Here is a 21260-nt window from a genome sequence, read left to right on the forward strand (position 1 = left end):
CTGCCAATCTCTGGTTTATCTGTCGCAGTGTTTACTCAGCAATTTCTGTTTAACTGAAAACTTTTTTCTCTACCTTCAAATTGCTGGTAAACTGGAGGGTGGAGGTGGGGGTTAGCAACAAAGGCTGAATGCAAAAGAGAGTAATGATCATTAGACACACCCCCCTCAAAAAAAAAAAAAATCCTGAATTTAAATATAAATAATATAACTGCCAGTCCTTAACTGATATTATATTTATAGGCATCAGTGTTTCAGAACTGATGTATGAAACCTGAAAAGCTGAGCAGTAGCCAGCAAAACAACCTAAAACAACCTAGATAAATGAAACTATTTGGCTATCACCTGTATACAAACACTAACAAAACTTTGCATCTTAAATGAAGAAATAATTTTAACATGCATTGAAGTCTTTCTCAGCTAAGGCAATGAACATACTTGGTTTCAATACCAAATCATCAATCAAATTAATTAATTAATATGTATTTCAATATCTAATTAACAAGACACCAGCTAATTCTTGTGTTTTTTTCTCTTTCCAACAAATTAAAAAAAAAAAAAGAGGCAGAATTCTCTGTCCTAAGAGTTTTTAACAGGGCTGATTCGATATTGGCAAAAGCAGAAAAAATACTAAAAAACACCAACTATTTTTTAAGCCAAATATCATTACTGATTTTCTAAAACATCTGCTTTGCAAGTAGTGATGCATATTGTAAATGAACTGGAAACCTAGTTCCAGTTTAGCCTTCTGCTTCTAAAGCCTATACAAAATAATATCAGTGGATTGAAGAGATACAGGTACGACCTAGAAAAAGAAAGGAACTTGGAAAGAACAGAAGGAAGGAGTGAAGGAACAAAGGAGTAAATTACAAGATGTTTATAGTACACAGAGAGATAACGAGGAAAGAGGCCAAAATAAATCCTATCACTCTTCTGTCTTTCTGAAGTACGTGAGGCAGGTTCCAGAGCTACATTTTTTCCAAAAAAGTGTATATGAATATATATTTTAAATAATTTCTTAAATAATTGTACATGCTTTAATATGTATACAAATAAATATTTTAATATTTATATATAAATATTTCTATATGTATAAGGCATGTAGATACATTAAAAATGTCTAATTGAAAAGTATTTTAAAGCATTGCTCTACTCCCCTACTGACTTGCACCAACTCATAAGTAGCAAAAATTACGGGAAGAAGTGGATTAGTTTCATTGTGTACATGGGTTTTCAGACAATTACATCATTTTAAAAACATTAAATTCATTTTTTATTATTTTTTAATCAGAATCAGACAGTTCTGCTTGGTTTTGGGAGAGTCCTAAATTGCAAAATTGTGAGTTCTCAAGATGCTTGAAGATTTACACAGGAAATAGGGAGGCCAGAGCAAAAAGAAAGCACACACTGTTTACTTTTAGAGGGAATGTTGGTCAAACCACAGTCTACTGAGTCCTTTGCTTGGTTTTACCACATGCAATAACACCTATTCCAGTTACAGTCACAAAGAATTTGTTGAGGGTTTATTACCATTATTACCTTTAGGAATAATGAAAGATTCCAAAGTAGCATTTCCTCGTTTACAAATATAGCCAAGTTTCTTATCACATTCCCAGTTCTCCCACTTAGCACCTTTGCCAGGATTCAATGCACCACAGATTCTTCCAGGTTCTGGAGAAGGATGGCCTTAAAAAACAAAACAAAAAAAAACCCAAACAAAACAAAAAACTGCCACCACAAATCTCATCAACAACAGAGTATAAGCACAACATGATTACCCTCCCAACTCTCACATTCCCTTCTGGTCCATACTTCAACCATAAAATGCATTAACACATAGACAACTGTGGTACATGACAGTCCTTTAGCCTGAAAGGAGAAGTTCATTCCCTTAAGAGAAAGTTTTTCCACAGCAGCCACAAGCTGCAAATAGATAATTTAACAGCCTTTTTACATGTTCAAAGTCCTGGTAGAAGGTATGTATATGTGCTTATTTTCTTTGGTTTTTTTTCCTTTTCTAAATAGAGAATGTCTAAGCTCCAGAGGACAGTCTGGTAAAAAACTGTTCCATAAGCTGCTTGAATTCTGTACTCAGTATAAGAAAAATGATAAGTAATTATTTTGCTGATGTGAACTTCATTTGTCTAAACAACATGACAATATCAGGATATTGGTATATTTTTGTTATAGTTGATTAGCATTAATACTAACAAAAACACCTAGAAAAAAAGTAGAAGCTGTAGAACAGAATAAATTTCAGCAAGAAACCAGATGAACTTTTCTAGATCTGACATACTGTTGTTAAACTTAGCATGTTTTTTCTTTAGTTTCTGACCATACACCACTATACTACATAATGAGCATTGGTACTACACAGAATAAACACAACAGAACAATATTTTTAGAGTCCAAGATTGTTCACTGAAATTTTCTTATATCATTATGATTTCATTACATTAGATTAAATACAGTCTTACATTTGCAGTTGTGTTCTATCTTCTTCCCATAGGAAAAATAAATATGCTTACTTCAAAAATACAATTCTAAATTGTTTTATTGCGCAAAGAAGTACAGCTATCCCCAAAATTTCTAAGCAAAATCAGTTTTACTTAAACACTGATAACAGTTCGATTTTTTTTCTATTAATTTAGGGCTAGTATGATGGAAAAATATGAAGTTTCCACAAATTCCTTTGAAATGTGTTAGTGAAAAAAAAAACAGTTCTTAAGCATTCAGTGTAATGGGGATGAGACAGGGAGGCAGAGCCAACATAAAGTCATGAGGGAGATAGCACAAATATAAAATATGTTATATGGACATAAGAGTAGAGTATTACCTTTGAATTAAATTAAGGACTGTAAAGAGTTAAGGATAAATGGAGTCCATTTTTGTTACATCAAACCCCATCTCAACTATTTAATTCTTTACAGTACAACTGAGAGTTGCCCATGGAGAGCTCCTCTTGCTGCTTTGGCTCCATCTCACAGCTGTGTTTCCCCCAGTGCTCCTGGCGTGCAGATTCTCATCAGTGCACTCGGATGACAGACCTGTAAATACCTCCACAGCAACTTGCAGCTCATTGGTTTGCCTGTGTGCTCACTCCACTGGAAAGCTATTTATAAAGTAGTTCAATTCGCTCTTCAGAGCTTGCCTGCTCAAGAAGTTTGTCCACCTAAAATGTGCTTTTTGCCTGATCTACACAAGGATGGCCCTGGGTGATACACTGGAGCATGCACTTATAGTTACTGGTGATTAAACACTCAGTGAAGATAAAGAGCATTTACACTGCAGGACTTCAGACACCTACTTTAAATTAGTCTCCAAAAGATCCCTGAATAGCCAGTGCAAAGGTACAAGGCAAGGGTCCTGTAAAAAAACACTATTCCATAGGCACTCTGAATAGTCAACCAGAGATGCAGCCCTTCGCCATGTGCACAGATGGCACAGAAACTTTCTAATGATGGCACCAGAATTCAACACTGCAGCCACAGCTGTGGAGTAGCTGGGCTTCTGTCAAAGTAGTCTAGCCTGAAATGTTCAGCTTGATAAGTGTTACTGTGGAGGGTAGGTTAATCCCAAATGAAAACGAAAAGCTATTCTTGACGCAAATAAAAATAATTTAAAACAAATTGGAAAGGAATTTGAAGGAACAAACAAACAACCCCCCCACCCACCCACCACTGATCACTCTAATCTCACAAATTAAGACTTCTACAACACTTGATTTGTTCTGAATTAAAAAATAAAAAAAATTAGGAAGATAAGAAAATGAAGTGTCAACAGATGACTTAAAACTTTCCTATGGATTTTTGGCCCACCATTTCCATAATGAATAATACATTAAGCTTGGGGCATATCCCTAGCATAAGGGTCATTACTCACAGTGTTCATAATCACAATCTTTCAGCATCAAAACAAGTTTGATAATTGCAGGAGAATAGAGTGCTAGAAAAGATCCTTGTTACACAATGACCAAAGTTTTGCCTTTTGAACTGAGTAGCAATGCATTTAACCTTACCTGGAACCCAGTTTAAATACCGAAAAGGAGCACCACCAACCCATTGCCATCCACTGTTGAAATTCAAACTGTTGAGGCCAAACCAGAGAGCTGAACTCAGTGTGCGAGTCAGACCTGGGTAACAGAGACGGAGAGAGACATTGCAAGTCCACAGCAAGAGAAAACACTCCTCAAAACTTGAGAGCTGAATTCTTGTTAATCCTTCTCCTTTTTCCTAGTACAAGTTTTTCCAATTTTTAACATTCTAGTAAAGGTGGTTATGCTAAACCTGATAAACCAGTCATCTTATATTGGTCAGTTTAGTTATAGAGTTATGACATATTTAGGTTTAGAAAATTTTATTACAACAGAAAACAAAATGATTCTGCTACCACTGATAGCAAACATGAAACTTGGTTCTTTCAGAACTATAAAATATTAAATGGGTAAAGTTGCAGAAAATGTCACAAAACCAAAAATCAGTTATCTAAAATGAAAGATAAAGTTTCCCAGTGTGACTTTTCTCTTCCATAAAATTAACAAGTGTGAATTCCGCAGTGTATAAACCTGTTCGCATTTACCAAAATGCAATCATTGCAAACACCATCTTTTTAACAGCGTATCTTGTACATTTTTCAGACTGATCTGATTTCACTTCTTTAGCCAATGTTACATCAGGCTTCAAAAAAAAAACAGTTCAAACTTATTCCTCTAGCTCTAAAAAGCACTTAGAAATCTCATTTTTATGTATCGCCCTGCTGAACATTATTCATGGTCAGTACTAATCAATTGTCTATCTCTGCCCTTAGTATAAGGCCTGGAAGAGCAGCTGGATGCCTGCTGACTTTTTTACTTTGAGTGTGTTTCTGCATAATTCACAAAAATCATTGTGCAATATGTATCATTTGTTTCTGCTTCTATTGATGGCATCATGCCAAGATCTTGCAATTTGTAGTTGTCTTTGGCACCACAGTGATGGGCAGCACTTCAAGCATGGCAGACTTAAAAGGAGAGGTAGTTGACTGGAAGGAATCGGAATCTCAGACCTGGTTTTGCACCATTAACATGCTCCTGGACAAACAGTTTATGGTTAGGAGAACTGAGCATGACAGGAAATCCTAGTACTGCTGGAGTATCTGTATAATGAAAAACTGATCTTCACATACATGTAACAGCCATAATTATCAGTTTGAAATTAAAACACATCAACTAATAACTATCTTCTGTGCCAGCACCAGTTTGCTCTCTTGAGCACTAATTTTAACAATAATTTTCTCACAGTCATTTAAAAAACAACCCATGCTTTGACCAAATCTTCAAAATTGAAAACAGAAGTTTAGACAGAACAAATTGTTCATAGCATTAAAAAAACATTTCTTGTTCCTCTAAAGTAGAGAAATATGGATTTGATTAATGCACTACTAGATGGATAAGGAAATGGCTGGATGTCTGCATCTAAAGAGCTACAGTCAATGGCTTAGAATCCAAATGGAAACCAGTAAAAAGTGGTGTCCCTCCAGGGTCTGTATTGGGACCAACATTATCAATATCTGTGTCACTCACAGAGCAGTGGGATTGGGTGCCCCCTCAGCAAGTTTGCAGATGACACCCAGCTGAGGGGTGTGTTTGGCTCACTGGAGGGAAGCAATGGAACCAGAGGGCCTCTGACAGGCTGGAGGAGTGGGCCCATGCCAACCACAGGAGGTACAACAAGGCCAAGCACCAGGTCCTACCCCTGGGTCATGGAAATTCACAATATCCATATGGACTGGGGAATGAATGGATTGAGAGCAGCATGGCACAGAAGGACTTCATGGATGAAAAGCAGGACATGACCTGGCCATGTGCACTCAGCCCAGAAAGCCAAACGTGTCCTGGGCTGCCTCCAAAGCAGCGGGGCCAGCAGGGCAAGGGAAAGGATTCTGACCCTCAACCCTTCTCTGGGGGATCCACTTGGAGTGCTGTGTTCAACTGTGGGGTCCCCAGTACAACAAAGGCATGGAGCACGTCCAGAGGGGGCAAGAAAATTCATCAGAGGGCTGAAACATCCCTCCTGTGAAGAATGGCTGAGATAGCTGGGTTTGTTTAGCCTGGAGAGAAGGCTCAGGGGAGACCTTAACACTGCTTTTCAATAAATTAAAAGGACTTTATAAATTTGGAGGAAGACTTTTTACCAGGGCTTGTAGTGACAGGAAAAGGGGTAATGGTTTAAAAGTGAAAGAGGGCAGATTTAGATTGGCTATAATGAAGGCATTTTTTATGATGTTGATGGAATGGGTTGCCCTGGGAAATTGTGGATCCTCATCATTGAAAGTGTTCAGGGTCAGGTTAGATGAGACTTTGAGCAACCTAGTCGAATCCATGATGTCCATACCATGGCAGAGACGTTGGACTAGATGATCTTTAAATGTTCCTTCCCACCCAGACCATTCTCTAATCCTCTTATTCTACAAATTTAGAGAGTACAACATATAGCTTATGGTATAGAATATTTTGTCTTTCAATTGATGTACCATATTCAAAATACTTTCTAATCTATTTAATAGATGAATCAGTGAACTATTTTGTGTGTGTACACAGGCTGAGAAGATAATAAAGAGTATTTTCTCAATGTAGAATGTAAATATATATTCAAGTAAAATTTAAGAATGTTCTCATAGGGGAAGTGTGGAAACTCTTTCCAAAAACATTGAAGGAGATTGACACTAAAAGAGAATATTTATGAGTACTTTTTTTTATTATTTCTTTTTCTTTTCATATTTTAGGATATACTGAAGATGCGATGGCTTTAGTGAAATAGGCTAAACTGCTGACTAATACACACTACAAGAAGAGTGCAAAAAGGATGCAATCTTGGTACCTACATCTTCAGTTTACAAACTATTTTGCATTTTTCTGCATTCCAACATTCATTCTTTATTGCCTACATTACCTAATTTTTGTATGTTTATGTCATTATTAGTTGGCAATATTTAATAATGATAAATTAAATATATCTGTCCTATATTTCCAGATGAATAATTCAATATAACTATTTCAATTTAGTAATTACCAGAATTGAACAAATATAATCTTCAAGATGGAACATGCCATATTAGTGCCACTGTTGCAATAACACACTTTTTTAAGGGAACAATGGATAATATTAACCCACCTGTCAGGTATGTTTGTTCATGTAACTCTGTGATGCTTAATAGCTCTGCCTTCTGCTGCTGACAGCTTTTTCTTGCCTGATGCCACTTCAGAGCTGTCTCAGAGTTTATCTGGTACTGGACATTTGTTAAAGGGTCTGTGTTCCACAAATCATTACTAGTAACTACAGGGAGAAACAAAAATGTTGTAATTCATCATAAAGACAGAGACAGATAAAATATACCAAAAAAATTGTGTAGCAAAAAACCAAAAAATGCCTGAACGCTGCTATGGACAAATGGTTTGAAAGGAATCCTGAGGTTCTCTAAGGTAATAGTAGATCCAGGACAGTAGACAGGGTATGAAACAAGGCCACTGTTTTCTCTGGTACAAAAGAATCTGCTGTTTAAGGTAAACAATAAGGGGCTAAAAACAGGCTAAAAGAGTTGATTTGTGAATGTGGAGAAAAAGACTAAAAACTTTCAGGCTGATGCTATTTAAGGTGTATATCAAGCTGACCTTTTTTCTGAGATAAACCCCAATTTTTATTTACTAATTTGGGTCACTATGTAAAGTGGCTATGGATTTTCTTACTGTGACTGTGGTAATCAGACCAAGTGCTGAATGCAAAGCTGACATCATCAGTATCCATCTCACATTCCCCTGCAATTCCTGATTTCTTAAGCATGTGTCTGACATGGCATGACTTTCTCCTCTGCCACAGAGCCTGACTGAGCTCCTTGAATGCCTGAATTGGCACTTCCAGGCAATGCCAGTGAAAGCATCACCCAAAAGGACCCAACAGTAAAAGCTGCCCCAGAAGGTACCACACTCTTTACACTGCTGCAGTCTCTCCTGCCTCATCTCAATTGTTTCTCCACAAACAAGCAACAGAAAACAGTGTGATCTTGATCTGCCAAAAATGGAACCTACGTGAGGTCCCAGCACTGAGCTAAATATCACGTAAAGGGAATAAAGTTGCATGACTGAAGCAGAACACAGGAGAGATCCGTGCATGTCTGCCAACAAGGAAAAAAAACCTGAATTCCTGAAGCCTTTATCAGCTTCTCAAGTTGCAATCTGAAAAAATTGAGAGAAAGAGGTCTTATCTAAATTCAGAATGCTCAGAATACTTCAGTCTGAAAATAGAGGGAAACAGTACAATAAACAAAACAAAGCATGGTACATGTTAAATACCAGGAGGTCACTTACCAGTTCCACTTTTTCCTGTATTAAATCTTATTATCTATAGATTATATAAAGTGTTTCTTTTCACATTATCTTTATTTTTAAAAGAAATAAAATATAACCTACTGTAATAATGACATTTCAGTAAAAATGGTAACTTTCATATGATTATCACTACCCACAAATCAACTCCTGTCCAAAATATTTTATAACTATCAGAATAAAAACTTCTTTGCTACACTATGTTCTAAAAGACCATAAATCCTTGTACACAAGCCTGGGATAAAATTAATATTGCAAAAATAGTAAAATCTATAATTCAGTAAAGAAAACTGGCTCTGACTTGATTGTAAGGCGTTTATAAATCTTGTGCAATTATTACAGAGAAGAGGTAAACAAGTCTTGGGCATTCATCCAACCTTCCACCTCAGTTCTCCTGTCTCACAATTTATAGCTGACTTCCATATGGTGCTCTCTTGTAGAATTTTGGCCTTTCATAAAAATTAAACTCATTTCTAAGTCTTGGAAAATTTGCTTTTAAGATGCCTGAGTTTTGAGAGCTCAAATGCAAGATTGAAGAGCAGGATTTTGGAAAATCTGTATGCTATTGTTTAAAGCTTAGTTCCCCAGAGAACCAAAAACATGAAACACTTTTCTGGAATAATATATTTTAGTGCCTGAGCTAAATTAATGTTAAATCACACCTGTCCTCAGTACATAAGTGGAAAATTAATAAAAAGCTGAATTCTATCCCTACACAGATGAATTCAGCATGCATTTATTTTCTGCAGGTTTTGTTTCTGTCCTAGTCACCTGTATTTTTATGCATTGCTTAATGCATAAAAAAACCCTTCAGAAGGGTTTCTGAATCCTTCAATTCATCCATCAAGAGAGGCCTCAATGGACTTTTCCCCACTGGAAGAGAGCTGTAGGTACACCTTGAGTCACTCCCCTGATGGTCTTACACTGTGCAACTTGTTTTCTTCCCAACACCTTCCTTGAAATGCTGCATAGAGCTCAAAAAGACATGCTGTAACCTACAAAGAAGCAGCATTTCCTAGGCTAGTAAAAATTGTTTGCTGTAGCAACACTGCTCAGTTCCTTTCCTTAGAGTTTAAGCTTCTGCAGTTACTGTCTCAACATCTCTTTCTAAATCACCAAATGAAGGGTCATAATCACAATTATGTCACCTCCACTGATAAAATTTCTCCACCTCTATTGATTATAATAACTGTTGCAGGTGCAGCCTCGTGCCCTCTTCATTTTGGAGAGCATCTGAGGGGGTTTTGGTCACAATGAGAAGTGACTGGGTCAGCCACAGGCATTTCACTGAAGGTCCTGGCCCCAGTATGAGCAGCTGCAAGAGTTTGCATCACATATTTTCATGCTTGCACCTTTGATCCGTTTAAGACAGTTTAGGAAACAACACTTTATTCTTAGTAAATAAACATTACCACACACAAACTTAAACATCCTATTTTGAAAGGTGTTGCTGAAGTTTATTAACTTATCACACTCTCACATCTCATTTATTTCTCTTTCATAGGGATGACTAAAACTTCTGCTACTATGGCCTGTCTCTCACTAAAATATATGACCCAAACCTGAATATTTTATAGCTAGTACTGAAGAATCAGGAAGGAAACATGCAGGCAGTCAGCATAAAGCAACTTTTTCCTAAAACAATCACTGCCATCTGAATGGATTTCCTTGAATTATGCCAAAGAATTAAACAAAATTTTAATGATGCCTCCTATTTGTTGTACTCAAATGATACTGAGCTGGGAGTATTCTTAAGTCAGCTTTGTATGTGCTTTATTAATGGGATTGATATTCCCAGAATGTTTTTATTGTCCTGAAAATGATACTGGCACAGAAGAAAAAAAAAGTGCAGTTTTTATTTTCTGAAATACTGAATGCAACATTCATGGAAATCAGGCAAGGACACTAGTACTTTGTCATCAAACCAGTTAAGATCAACCCAAACAGTTTTCTTCACATCAAAGGAAAGGCGTGTTTTTCTCCTTATCTCTGCTTGCAGTCAGCTGGAGCTTTACAGCAAAACACAATAATAAAGAAGAAAGCAGGGGAAAGTGCTACCCTTCTCAGCATGACAGAAGAAGCAGCTTGCAGACAAAATTTTTAGTACATATTTTACAGAGGTCCAGAGAAAATTCATTAAATTTAAAAGAGTTCAAATACATGCAGGCATAAATTACTCCTATTTACTTAAAGTAAGATCAACATTTCTAAATAAAGTTCTGCATTTTGATCGTGCTGCATTTAAAACACCAAGTATATGCAAACCAGGGAATTTAGAATACAAATACTTCTACTTGAATTAAAAGACAGAACTAAAATATAGTACACAGATTTGGGAAACACTGGGATGTGCTAAAGAGTTCATGAAAGTTCCTTCATGTCTAAAAGGCAACTCATTCTCCAAAGTAATTTTAATTTTCAATTAAACTGTATTCTATCTTTCAGTTCCACTTCATAGATTTCTACTTTTTTACCTTTTATATATACTTATGCTAATGTAAGCATCTAATTTCCTTTCTATTTAAGTAAATGGTGTACATAGAGATTCCAGAATACGAATAAAATACTTTCACCCAAAAAAAATTGAGCAATGTTTTTTTTATTCTGGGTCCTATATTTGGATATTTATGTTGCTCTTAAAAGGAAAGCAGGCAAAACAGAGACATTTCAAACTGTAAGGCGCATGTTATGGGCATATTTCCAGGCAGCTGAGTAGCAGCACAGCAGAACTGTGAATGTAAAAAGCTTACTTTTCATTGGGCAAAATCCATACTTCCTGTCAACATCATAGTCCGAAGTGGTTCCACACCAGAACCAGCCATCTGATCTGCCAGCATTTGTGCAGTCAGCATACCATTTACCACCAAACTTAAAAGGAAATACACAAGGGGCTCCATTGTCATTTCCTTTCACTGTGTAGGTATCTAAGGAGACACAACAATTCAAAAATGCATAAAAATTAATAAGCATGAGATATATAGGAGTTTGTCTTTATGATCCTATTACAAATATTAGAGGAAGGAAAGCTTGCTAGCTTGGTACACAACTGTACTAGAATTGGAACATTGCTCATTTTACTCTTGGTCTAAGCTGATACCCACGTTCACAGTGAGACAAATTTTTGTTGCTAAGGGAGACAACAGACCACAACTGACTGAGCTAAGACAAGAACATTCCCATGCTGAATTTCCCATGCACAGCAATCAAAAGTACAAAACACATACACTTTTGCCATTTTTTAAAGTGCAAAATACTGTTGAATTTCTGTCAATAACCCAGTCAGCTGCTGATCATTTTGGACATGGAAGAGCATGTCCATGTAAACTTGAAAGATATGTGCCATAGAGTAACTCCAAAATATTATGCCCAAATAAATTTTATATTTGCATGTAAAGATACTTTTTGTTTTATCAGAAACCTGACTCAATGGAACTTATGAAAGTAACTGAAGCAGCTTTCTGGGTGTGCACATGTAATGTACATTCTTTGATGGAAGGACATACAGGGGAACTGGACTTGACAGGGATTTTTGGAGAGGTGACATACCAGGGTCACTGTCTCACAGAGCTGCTAGAAAACAGAGGAGGAAGGAATAGCAGAACATTATTACTACTCCCCCCTGCCTTCTTTCACTTAATTTGCTTTGCTAGGGTTCTTCTATTTTGGCTTTTTGCCAAGGACTAGTACTGTAATCAGCCATAGTGTAAACCACAGAAACTGCATCCTCATCTCCCTCTGTGCCCATTTCTGTTTATGAAAGAATACTAAATGGGAAGTCAAATGCATTTACAGATACTTTTAATGAATATATATATATTGAGATGAATGAATATATATAGAGATATATTATACATAACTTTTTCAAATTTATCTATGTAAAATATCTTTTTCCTTTGTCTAACATTTTAGCACCAAGTCTCAGACTCCCTTCAAGCACCTAGGAAGACATCTGCAATGCAATGGAAATTTACATAAGAGCTAACATATATCTTACTGCCAGTTAATATTTGCACCCCAAGGAAAAAAAAATATAACCAACAGACTAAACACTTACATTATGTCTTTCTGTACACATGTAGTAAAGAGTAAAAGCTATCATCAACTGTTGTGTAATAGTTATACACATATTTTGAACAAACAGAGAATTTTTTATTCTCTCCAAATGAATCACTACCGTGCATGGTTAATCATCTATCAGCACTTTGAAAAATTTGACAAAAACTAAACTGAAGCACTCAAAAAACAAAAGGCACACCCACTCAAGTATTATTTAATTCACCTGAATTCACACTCACTGATCATTAAGAAGATTAAGGAAATTCTTCTACACTTCTAAATACTTTAATCATCTACACATAAAAACGAGTTTGAAATACAGAAATTAATTTACGGAACTTTACCTTCATAGCCTCGAGAACACAGATCGTCTGTGGTTCCGTAGACTTTCCACCTACTCCATAAACCAGATCCCTTGTACAGCATAATATTCCTTTCCTGCTTGTTTCCATAGTTGAAAAACAAATCTTCCCCTTGGATTGCAAAGAGAGTCTCATTTCTGCATTCCCATCGCTGAAGTTCACTAGCCTTGTCACAAGGATACAGAGTGATGGGAACCCAGTCTTTCTTCGAAGGCACTCCCAAGCACAGTTTGAATGCTATGCTCATAAGCTGGTGATCTGAGACCCACCTGAATTTTTGTGACTCATTTTCTTGAACACAAGGAGCAGTAGTCACTGAATTAGAACTTTGAGCCAGTACACAGCGCTTGTGATCTTCATTATATATTAAGAAGGTGCTAGTATCTGTGAAAAAAAAAACAAACAAAAAAAACAAACAAACAAACAAAAAAACAAAAACAGAAAACACTGGAATTATTTGGTTTGAAGTAACCTTACCTGCTATCTAAATGAAATATGAATCTGGACACTTCTCTTGGTGTGAAAATCTCATCATCTGTTCAGCAAAAGAAGGTGTGGACTACACCTACTCCTGCTGAAGTGCCTGTATGATGCAACTAGTTCCGATGTGAGGACATTTCAGCTGGTTTGTGTAAGTGAAAGCATCTACACACAAAAGCATAAGGCAGCAGAGGTGTAGACCTAGTGTCTCCTGTAGGTTTAAAGCATGGGTTAAAGTGAAGAGAGAAAACACACTCATGGTGTTAATCCAAGCTGTACCCATGGGAATTACTGAAATGAGGGAACATGGACACTGTAGAGAGCAAATCCTGCCACTGAACTCTCCAGCAGCACTGGCTCCCAAGTATGGGGAGATAACAACAGTCACTAAGTTCTTCCATTTCCTCACAGTGGGGAGCTCTGTTCCCAAAAGCCCTGCTAAAATCTTTAAGGCATTAACTGAGGAGAAGGATATGTTTTTAAGGTTTATACTCCTCGTAGAACATGTTTTTCAATTCAGTAATCAGTGACTTCTTTCTTGCATCTCTCTATTATGAATGAAATACCAACAGCAATGGGATTTGCCGTCTCCAGTTAATGCCTCTTCAAGACTTATGAAAATAAATAAAGCTCTTCATAGCTTCCCAGGTTATTGCTCCCTCTTAGTAAACAGTGCTTCACAGCATGCATTTTCACATATTCAAGGTTGGTTTCAAAGTTGTAGCCACTTGAAAAGTTTTAGCTCCTGGATGTGCTATGAGTGTAACATTTCTGAGCCAGTCTTGCTGAAAGACTGTAAATTTCTCCTCTCTGATCCACCTGAGATACCTTTTGCCACAGCAACTTTATCATGCTCTTTCACATAAGGTAACAGGATGCACAAAATTTTAAAGCTGTATTTTAACTGGGCTATGAGCTAGGAAGGAGAAATATTAATTTATGTGGCTCTGGGGATGGAAGCTGATTAAAATACTATTTATTTTAGTGTATGATTACCAAACTAAACAAATTCAATAATGGAGAAGTAGTTAAGGGGAAAACAGGTTAACCACAGAAAGTCTTCCCTTCTCTGCTGAGGCTTTAATATGGAAATCATCATATTTTTCTGCAAAAAGAACAATCTGGGAACAAATAACCTCTCTCTCAGAGAAAGAGCTGACCTAGACGTATCTCATCTATAGTTCAGCTTCCTTCTCTTGTCCTTTGGCTTCCAACTCACTGGGAAGTAATGTAAAACTGATGAGCATTGGAGGCGGAAATTTTTGTCTTTTGCCAATCTGTTTTACTCACAGACAATACAAGGAAATGTATAATTATCACTGCTGGTGACAACTTCTTTTTATTCTGCTTTTCTACTAGCATTTAACACAATGTTATTGTAAACTGATATATGCAGTGCTTGCAACTCTCCTTTTCCTGAAATCATGTTTAAAGTTTCTGGATAAAAGAGATGTCAAACAATTTCACATTTGTAGAAAACACTACCTGATTTTTCAAACTGCTAAAATTGTATCTGTGGCCTAAAATAACAGTCCTTATTTTCTGGTTCTTGTGGTGTTAAAGGGAAGATGCTATTTCACATGAAAAAAAGTATCTCTAGTTCAAAAGCTTGGATTACTACATCCAACCATGAGAGGGTGCAGAGTTTTGGCTTCAAGAAAGAAGTTAAAAAGCTGAACAAAGCAGTGTGGCCAGTGGGGGTGGAGAGGTGCACAAAACTTAGGCTCTCTACTATTCTGATGGTGTCTTTACAAAGCATTAGAAGTGTGTAAACCCAACCCACCTGCTTATACAAGGGCACATTCCCAATGCAGGGAGTAGTACATATGCAAGCAGCTAAAAGGCCAACTCAGCCAAGGAGGCATCAAAAATAAGCTGACACCAAAACAGGAGAATAGAGCAAGAGGGAGCAGGATGCTGGAGCAACTGTGGCTGAGGCTGTAATTGCAGGATTTCCTTTCCCGCAGTGCTGCTCCTCTCTAATCCATGGCCATCGTGCTGGATTGCTCAGGTTTGCAGCTTTATTTCTGTTTATTCTGCCATCCTGCTCACTGAAGGGGATTCCCATATAACAGTATCTGTGTGAGTAATTAGATAGTCTAGAAGAAACAAGCCAGGTATCCGTGCAGCACTTCCTCTGCCCTGCCAAATCCTCTCTGTAAACACTTGATACAGCTCTTGCCAACATGATGAGCTGTGTCTGTAAAATGGGCTGAGCAGAATCACACATAGCACCATTAGCTGTGTTTCACTGTTCTGCAGTAACATTTGTTACAGAGCTCTGTAACAGGTGCCATTCTTCGCCACAGATGAACCGTGGGTGGAACACTTTAGGTCCACCACAGTGTGCTCATGAGTACCACAATGTTAGGACTTTGAATTAAACTTATTTCTAACAGTAATTCATATTTTGAAACTTACCCCTGGAAGGAAGGTCTTGAAAATACCAGGCTTAGGAAACAACTTCACTACTACCAGTGCACAAGCAGCCATTCAAGGAGATCTAGCATCTTTTCCCTCAAATGTCCCAAGCAGATCCCAAAAAAATTTTCTCACAGACTTTCATTTTTCGTTACTCACCACACTGTGACTATTTGCCATCTATCTCTGGCCCCAAGTTGTATTTAAGAATTGTGCCAAGTACTGCAGAATCTCACTGGAGAGTATAATTTCCATGGTAGAGATTCCAGAATGCCAAACTGACTTCCCACTCTGCAGCATTTCGAAACCATCACAGATTATGTGAGTGTAAATAAGGAAGTAATTGAGCAGCCAGTGAAATGCCACCCGTGTGAAACACTAATGGGGAGCACCAGAAAAACAGACCCAAAGACAGAAGCAAAGAGGAAAGAGCAAGGAGGCAGACGTAGGTAGGATGACTGTGTTCCTACACAGGTTCTTGCCTACTAGATGGCCTAAACTGATTGCTGCTAGTTACACAAAGAAAGGTTACAAGGCAGTGTTACAAAGATTTGCATTGCTAGATCTCAATCCAGAGAGCAGAGGACGCTGAAAGGTTTTCAGAAAAGACAGGTGCAAAACATTCACTGAAAAGTAGCTGTGAGCTGAAAATCATGGCAAATCTCAGAGTAAGTGGGTACAAACTCCAGATATCACCAAGCAACACAACTTCCCCCTGTTCTCACACCTCTATCCAAACCAGCACCTCAGCTACCCTAACATCCCCCCACGAAAGCCATCTGTCAAAAGCAGGGCCCTTCCAAGAGGGCTGGAGGACAGGCACAGCCCCAGTGCTGGGCACTTCTGCAAACCTCTGCCGTGAGCATGTCTGTGAGGGAAAGCTGGTGATGGTGTTAAATAATCAGGGACTGATCGGAGCGGTGGGGGAAACTGAGGCAGCGCCGGTGACAGCCCAGTTCGGCGTCCCTAGAGCCAAGGGCACCCAAAAAGTCCGCCGTGCCAGGCAGCTTTGCCCGCCGGGCACCTCTGGATGAGGGCGAAGAAGGGGTCCCGAGGGGAGGCCGCCTCCATCAGCCGCCCGCCCGCCGCAGAGGCTTTAGATGGTCGTGGGCTTCACCTGCACCCGCGGCTCCTCCCCACGCCCCCCGCCAGCCACAGAGCAGGTTCGGCTCTTTGTGACCCCTCGTTTTTCGGCTGGCCTCGCCCGCACAGCCCCTGCGGACACTTACCCAGCAGCGGAAAAGCCCGGGGGAGAAGCCCGAGGAGCAGCAGGAGCAGGGACGGAGCCATGGCCGCGCTCCGCCCGAGCGCCCGCGGCTGAGAGCAGAGCGCGTCCCGCCGGGCAGCTCCGCCGCCCCTGTGGAGTGCTGGTGGATCAGGGGAAAACTCTGGGCTCCAAATGATAAGGAAATATCCTGTCACATGGGGCGTTTTGAAATAACAGGAATTCGCTGTTCAAACTTTGCTTTCCTAAGCTGATTTTTCTCCCTTAGCGGAGGAAAGAGCCTTCTTCCAGGCATGTGCAGGTGATAAAGCGGTGATAACTGAGAAGAGCGCTGCTTTTTTTGTTGTCGCCGCTGTGTGTGGCGTTTTTTTTTTTTCTTTTATCCCCTTTGCGACTCTGACAGCGTTGCATCTGGGTCAGTGGTTTGTCTTCCAAGAAAACTAGCCAACCCCGCCCGGAGGGAGGAGGATATCCCTCTCCTTTTCTTCTGGGGTAAGGAAAGGAGAAGGATAAGGGGTATGAAACTCAAGTTTCAAAGAAAACCCCTGCTCGAACGCCCGGGTTGCTCCTCAGAGCGAGGAGTGCAGAAGGAGCAGAGACCTACTTTCGGGAGCCCGGGATCTGGGCTGCGCCCCCGTGCCCATCACTCCTCCCCCGGGCACCAGCAGGTCGCTCCGCCGGGAGCGGGGCGCGGCCGGGGCTCGGAGTGCCGAGGGGATTTAAGGACCCTAAGAGGCATTGTCTGAAGCCCAATAAATGAACTTCAGCCGATCTGTTTGTTTGTTTGTTTATTCTGCCGACAGTGATGGCACTATCTGCTGTTAGCGGGACTCAAATCTTGCTCGTGAATCAGAGCGGGAAAGGCAAAACCTTGCCTGCTCTCTGGGCTTCACAAGCTGAAGCACCTGCCTGGAATTAAAAGATCTTTCTGAAAAGGTGCCTGTAGAGCATAGCCAGCCTTGGTGATTTTACAGCTTCTTGCTGTGCTGGATACAGAGCAGCATGCTACTTCTTTGAGATCACTATCAATGTACAGTCTGAAGAGTCCTAAATGGATTGAAAACATCAGTCCTACTGTTGTTTTACATAGAGAGGCTTTTGTAACACATGGGACTTACTGGGTATTTTGATGGGGCATACATGAGCCTCAGGGAGCACCTTGCTGCTCTCTACAGCTCCCTGAAAGAAGGGCTTAGTGAGGTGACAGTTGTCACTCACTCCCAGGTGACAAGTGACAGGACCAGAGGAAATGGCCTGAAGTTGCACATGGGGAGGTTTAGACTGGATATTAGAAAAAATTTATTTTCTGAAGGAGTGATCAAACACTGCAATAGGCTGCCCAGGGAACTGGTGGAATAACAATCCCTGGAGGAGTTTAAAAATGTGGAGATGTGGTGCTTAGACACATGATTTATTGGTGGGCTTGGAAGAGCTGGATTAATGGTTGGACTCAATGATCTTAGAGGTCTTTTCCAACCTTAAAAGTTCTATGGTTCTGTGAACCTGTAAGGCATCAAACCTACAATGTGTGCAAAGCCTGTTGTGCAGCAAGATTTTAAAAATATATTTTATGAGATCACCAACAAGCTGGGTGGGGACCAGGCTCAACCAGAGACGAGCTCAGCCAAACTGCAGGTGCTCTGTAAAGGTGGTCCCTTGTTTCAAATCTGTCTTCATATGTAACCCCATTAGGATAAAAACAGGCAAAAATAATTGTCATGGAGACACTATTCAGAAAGCCTGCTTCAGATCCTTGTCATAAGTAATTATTTCTGTCTGTCGTGATCTGTCTTGGCTGCCTACCATTCCAAAGAAAAGGTCAGCCCAATGCTACACCTACAATGCCCACCTACAGTGTGTACAAAGCCTGTTGTGCAGCAGGCTGTACCCCTGTGTTGTCATGCACTTGGAAATCTCTGATAAGTATTAAAAAATCATCAAAATCCTCCTTGATGGAAGTTCTGGGTGGGAAAGTACAGTACATCCAGGGAAACACCAATATGAGATTAATATGGAAAGAGGCAGAGCAGAGTAAGAAGGTACTTTGACACTATTATAAGAGAAGAAGAAACAATGGAGATGAAAAACAAGCTAATTTGAAGTCGATAAAACTCCTGTTAACATTGGAAAGGATTCCAGCTGGGCACTTCAGCTGTGCTGGGTCCTCTTGGGGGCTACATGAGGGGAGTAGAGAGGAAATGTTTCATAATTTCTCTCAACATCTGTAGAACCACAAAAAGGTCAGGAACAGCCTGGCCCAGGGACAGGAGGTAGGAAGTATTTCAGCCATAATCAGCAATGTTCTGTATTGTTGTGTTGATGAATTGTCATGTGGGAAACTTAATATCTTGCTGCAGTGTATGGGAGATACTTATTTTTCCCTAATTATTTGCGAAACTAAAAGCCCAGGAAAACACCTAGTGTTAAAAGGAACAAGTCAGAAGACTCAGAAAAGTGCTGCTGTCCTAATAGAACACTGCTATTTCTAAGACAATCACTGGAAGTTTGGGTATTTGTGGTGTTCTTTTGGCTCAAGATAAGCAGAGAAGGAAGATGCTGCTTGAAGCTCAGACCCAATGTAAAAAAAATATAAAACTGCCACCAAAGTCTTTACATGGGTATGTAAGACTGATTATATGATGATTATGTGCAAAAAAGGCTGCATGTAACTTAAGTGAATATATGTGTTGCACAAATAGGCAGGAAAGGGGAATTAAGTAGATGAGAAGTGATACCGCTTTGTCTGTCAGTGGCTTTATCAGGAGTGAGCTATTCCCCTAAGTGACAGAAGAAACTGTTTTAGGCTATTCTTGGAGTTTCTCAAAACTGAACTGGACCAGATACTGAGCAACCTGATCCAAGTCAGCCCTTCTTAGAGAGGTCATTCCAGATGACCTCCCAAAGTCTCTTCCAACCAAAATGAGACTTCAGAAGAACTACTTCCAAGTGAAGTATTGCAGCCTCCCTTCCTGATCTTAAAACCTTTTTCTCATTATCCCTTACACTCACTGGATAGATATACTGAGATATTACCAGTTCAAAGCCATTTTGACACAGATACATGTGATACAGACCTATATGTCTATGTGTGAATACATATGTCTACACATAGCCCCTGTCTAGAGCAGCATGGGTCTTGATGAGTTTATCCACTTAGCCTCTGTGTCACATCTGCAGCACACTCTTCAGTAATTATAGCTGGATCTGGCTCCCTCTTTCATAATGAATCATGTATTCTGATCTAATATAGTCAAAGGGAAAGATGTTCTCTCTTCTAAGATAAAAGTATTCAGCAAAGTCTCAGGCTGTAGTAATTTGAAGGCAAAAAGTTACCAAAAGCTCAATCTGCTAAATAACTAATGGCAGGGTACATGTCCTAGATAGACATATGTTTCCATCTTTCCGTGGGTAGGAAGCCAGCTGACATTCCCACAGAACAGAAAGGTTTGAATTCCTCTGAGACAGGTCAGACCCTCTCTTCTTGTGGCACATCCAGTTCTAGTTCCAGGTCATTCTTCCTGGCAAAATACATTGAAATCCTGAAGCCACAGTGGCCCTTGACTTTTATAGCAGACTGGAAAATGGAAAGTTCAGTGCTGAATGAAATCATATCCAGACTTGAAGCATAATATGTGTGGAATAATTGTATGTGTGGAAGGAAAACAAGTGTATTGTTATCCATGCTTTTACATTTGCATCCAAGAAGTTTTTTGATGTTTCCTGTGGGAACCTGTATCTCTCAGTATTCAACAGTTATCTACACATTAATAATATTTTCATGGGTGCTGCAGTGGGTTACCTGCAATGGAAGCCTAAAACTATTTTTGTATTTTATTAGTCGGCTTAGAGTATTTAAACAACATTCTCATGCTACTCAATCATTTGGGAGAGAGAGCTTTCTAGAAGATTGTACTGTTTTAAGATAATTAAAATTAGACACTATACTGGTTTTGACTGGGATGGAGTTAATTTTCTTTGTAGCAGCTCAGATGGTGATATGTTTTGGGTTTATGACCAAAACAATGCAGATAACACAGGGATGTTTTAGTTATTACTGAACAGTTTTGCTCAGCCTGAAGGCATTTTCTGCTTCTCATGCTACTCCATCAGTGAGCAGGCTAGGGAGGGCACAAGCTGGGAGAGGACACAGCCAGGACAGTTGATCCCAGTGGACCGAAGAGATTTTTCACACTCTATGATGTTGTGCTCAGCCATAAAAGCTGGGGAGAAGGAAAGGGGTGTTATGATTTGGAATGGGAGGAAATTTAGGGAAGTGATTTTAGTATTTTAGTAAAGCTTTTTGTGTAGTTGATAGTTTGTTGAATTATTGAGAAGTTGGATATGTTTTTGTGAAATATAC

General features: G+C 39.2%; 1 protein-coding gene across 1 annotated transcript in view; it reads right to left on the reverse strand.

The window, feature by feature from the left end:
- The window catches only part of LOC132325154 (macrophage mannose receptor 1-like), a 52787-nt gene extending 35301 nt beyond the window's left edge, over window positions 1-17486 (reverse strand). The window contains exons 1-6 of the mRNA XM_059842160.1: window positions 16905-17486; window positions 12757-13158; window positions 11107-11280; window positions 7149-7310; window positions 4016-4129; window positions 1537-1683 (exon numbers count right to left, since the gene is read on the reverse strand). Coding sequence (XP_059698143.1) covers window positions 1537-1683; window positions 4016-4129; window positions 7149-7310; window positions 11107-11280; window positions 12757-13158; window positions 16905-16965 — 1060 coding nt within the window. The 5' untranslated portion in view covers window positions 16966-17486. The remainder of the gene's footprint in view (window positions 1-1536; window positions 1684-4015; window positions 4130-7148; window positions 7311-11106; window positions 11281-12756; window positions 13159-16904) is intronic.
- Window positions 17487-21260: the final 3774 nt, after the last annotated feature.

The sequence above is a fragment of the Haemorhous mexicanus genome, chromosome 1, assembly GCF_027477595.1.
Source record: "Haemorhous mexicanus isolate bHaeMex1 chromosome 1, bHaeMex1.pri, whole genome shotgun sequence".
In the NCBI taxonomy this organism is placed as follows: domain Eukaryota; kingdom Metazoa; phylum Chordata; class Aves; order Passeriformes; family Fringillidae; genus Haemorhous; species Haemorhous mexicanus.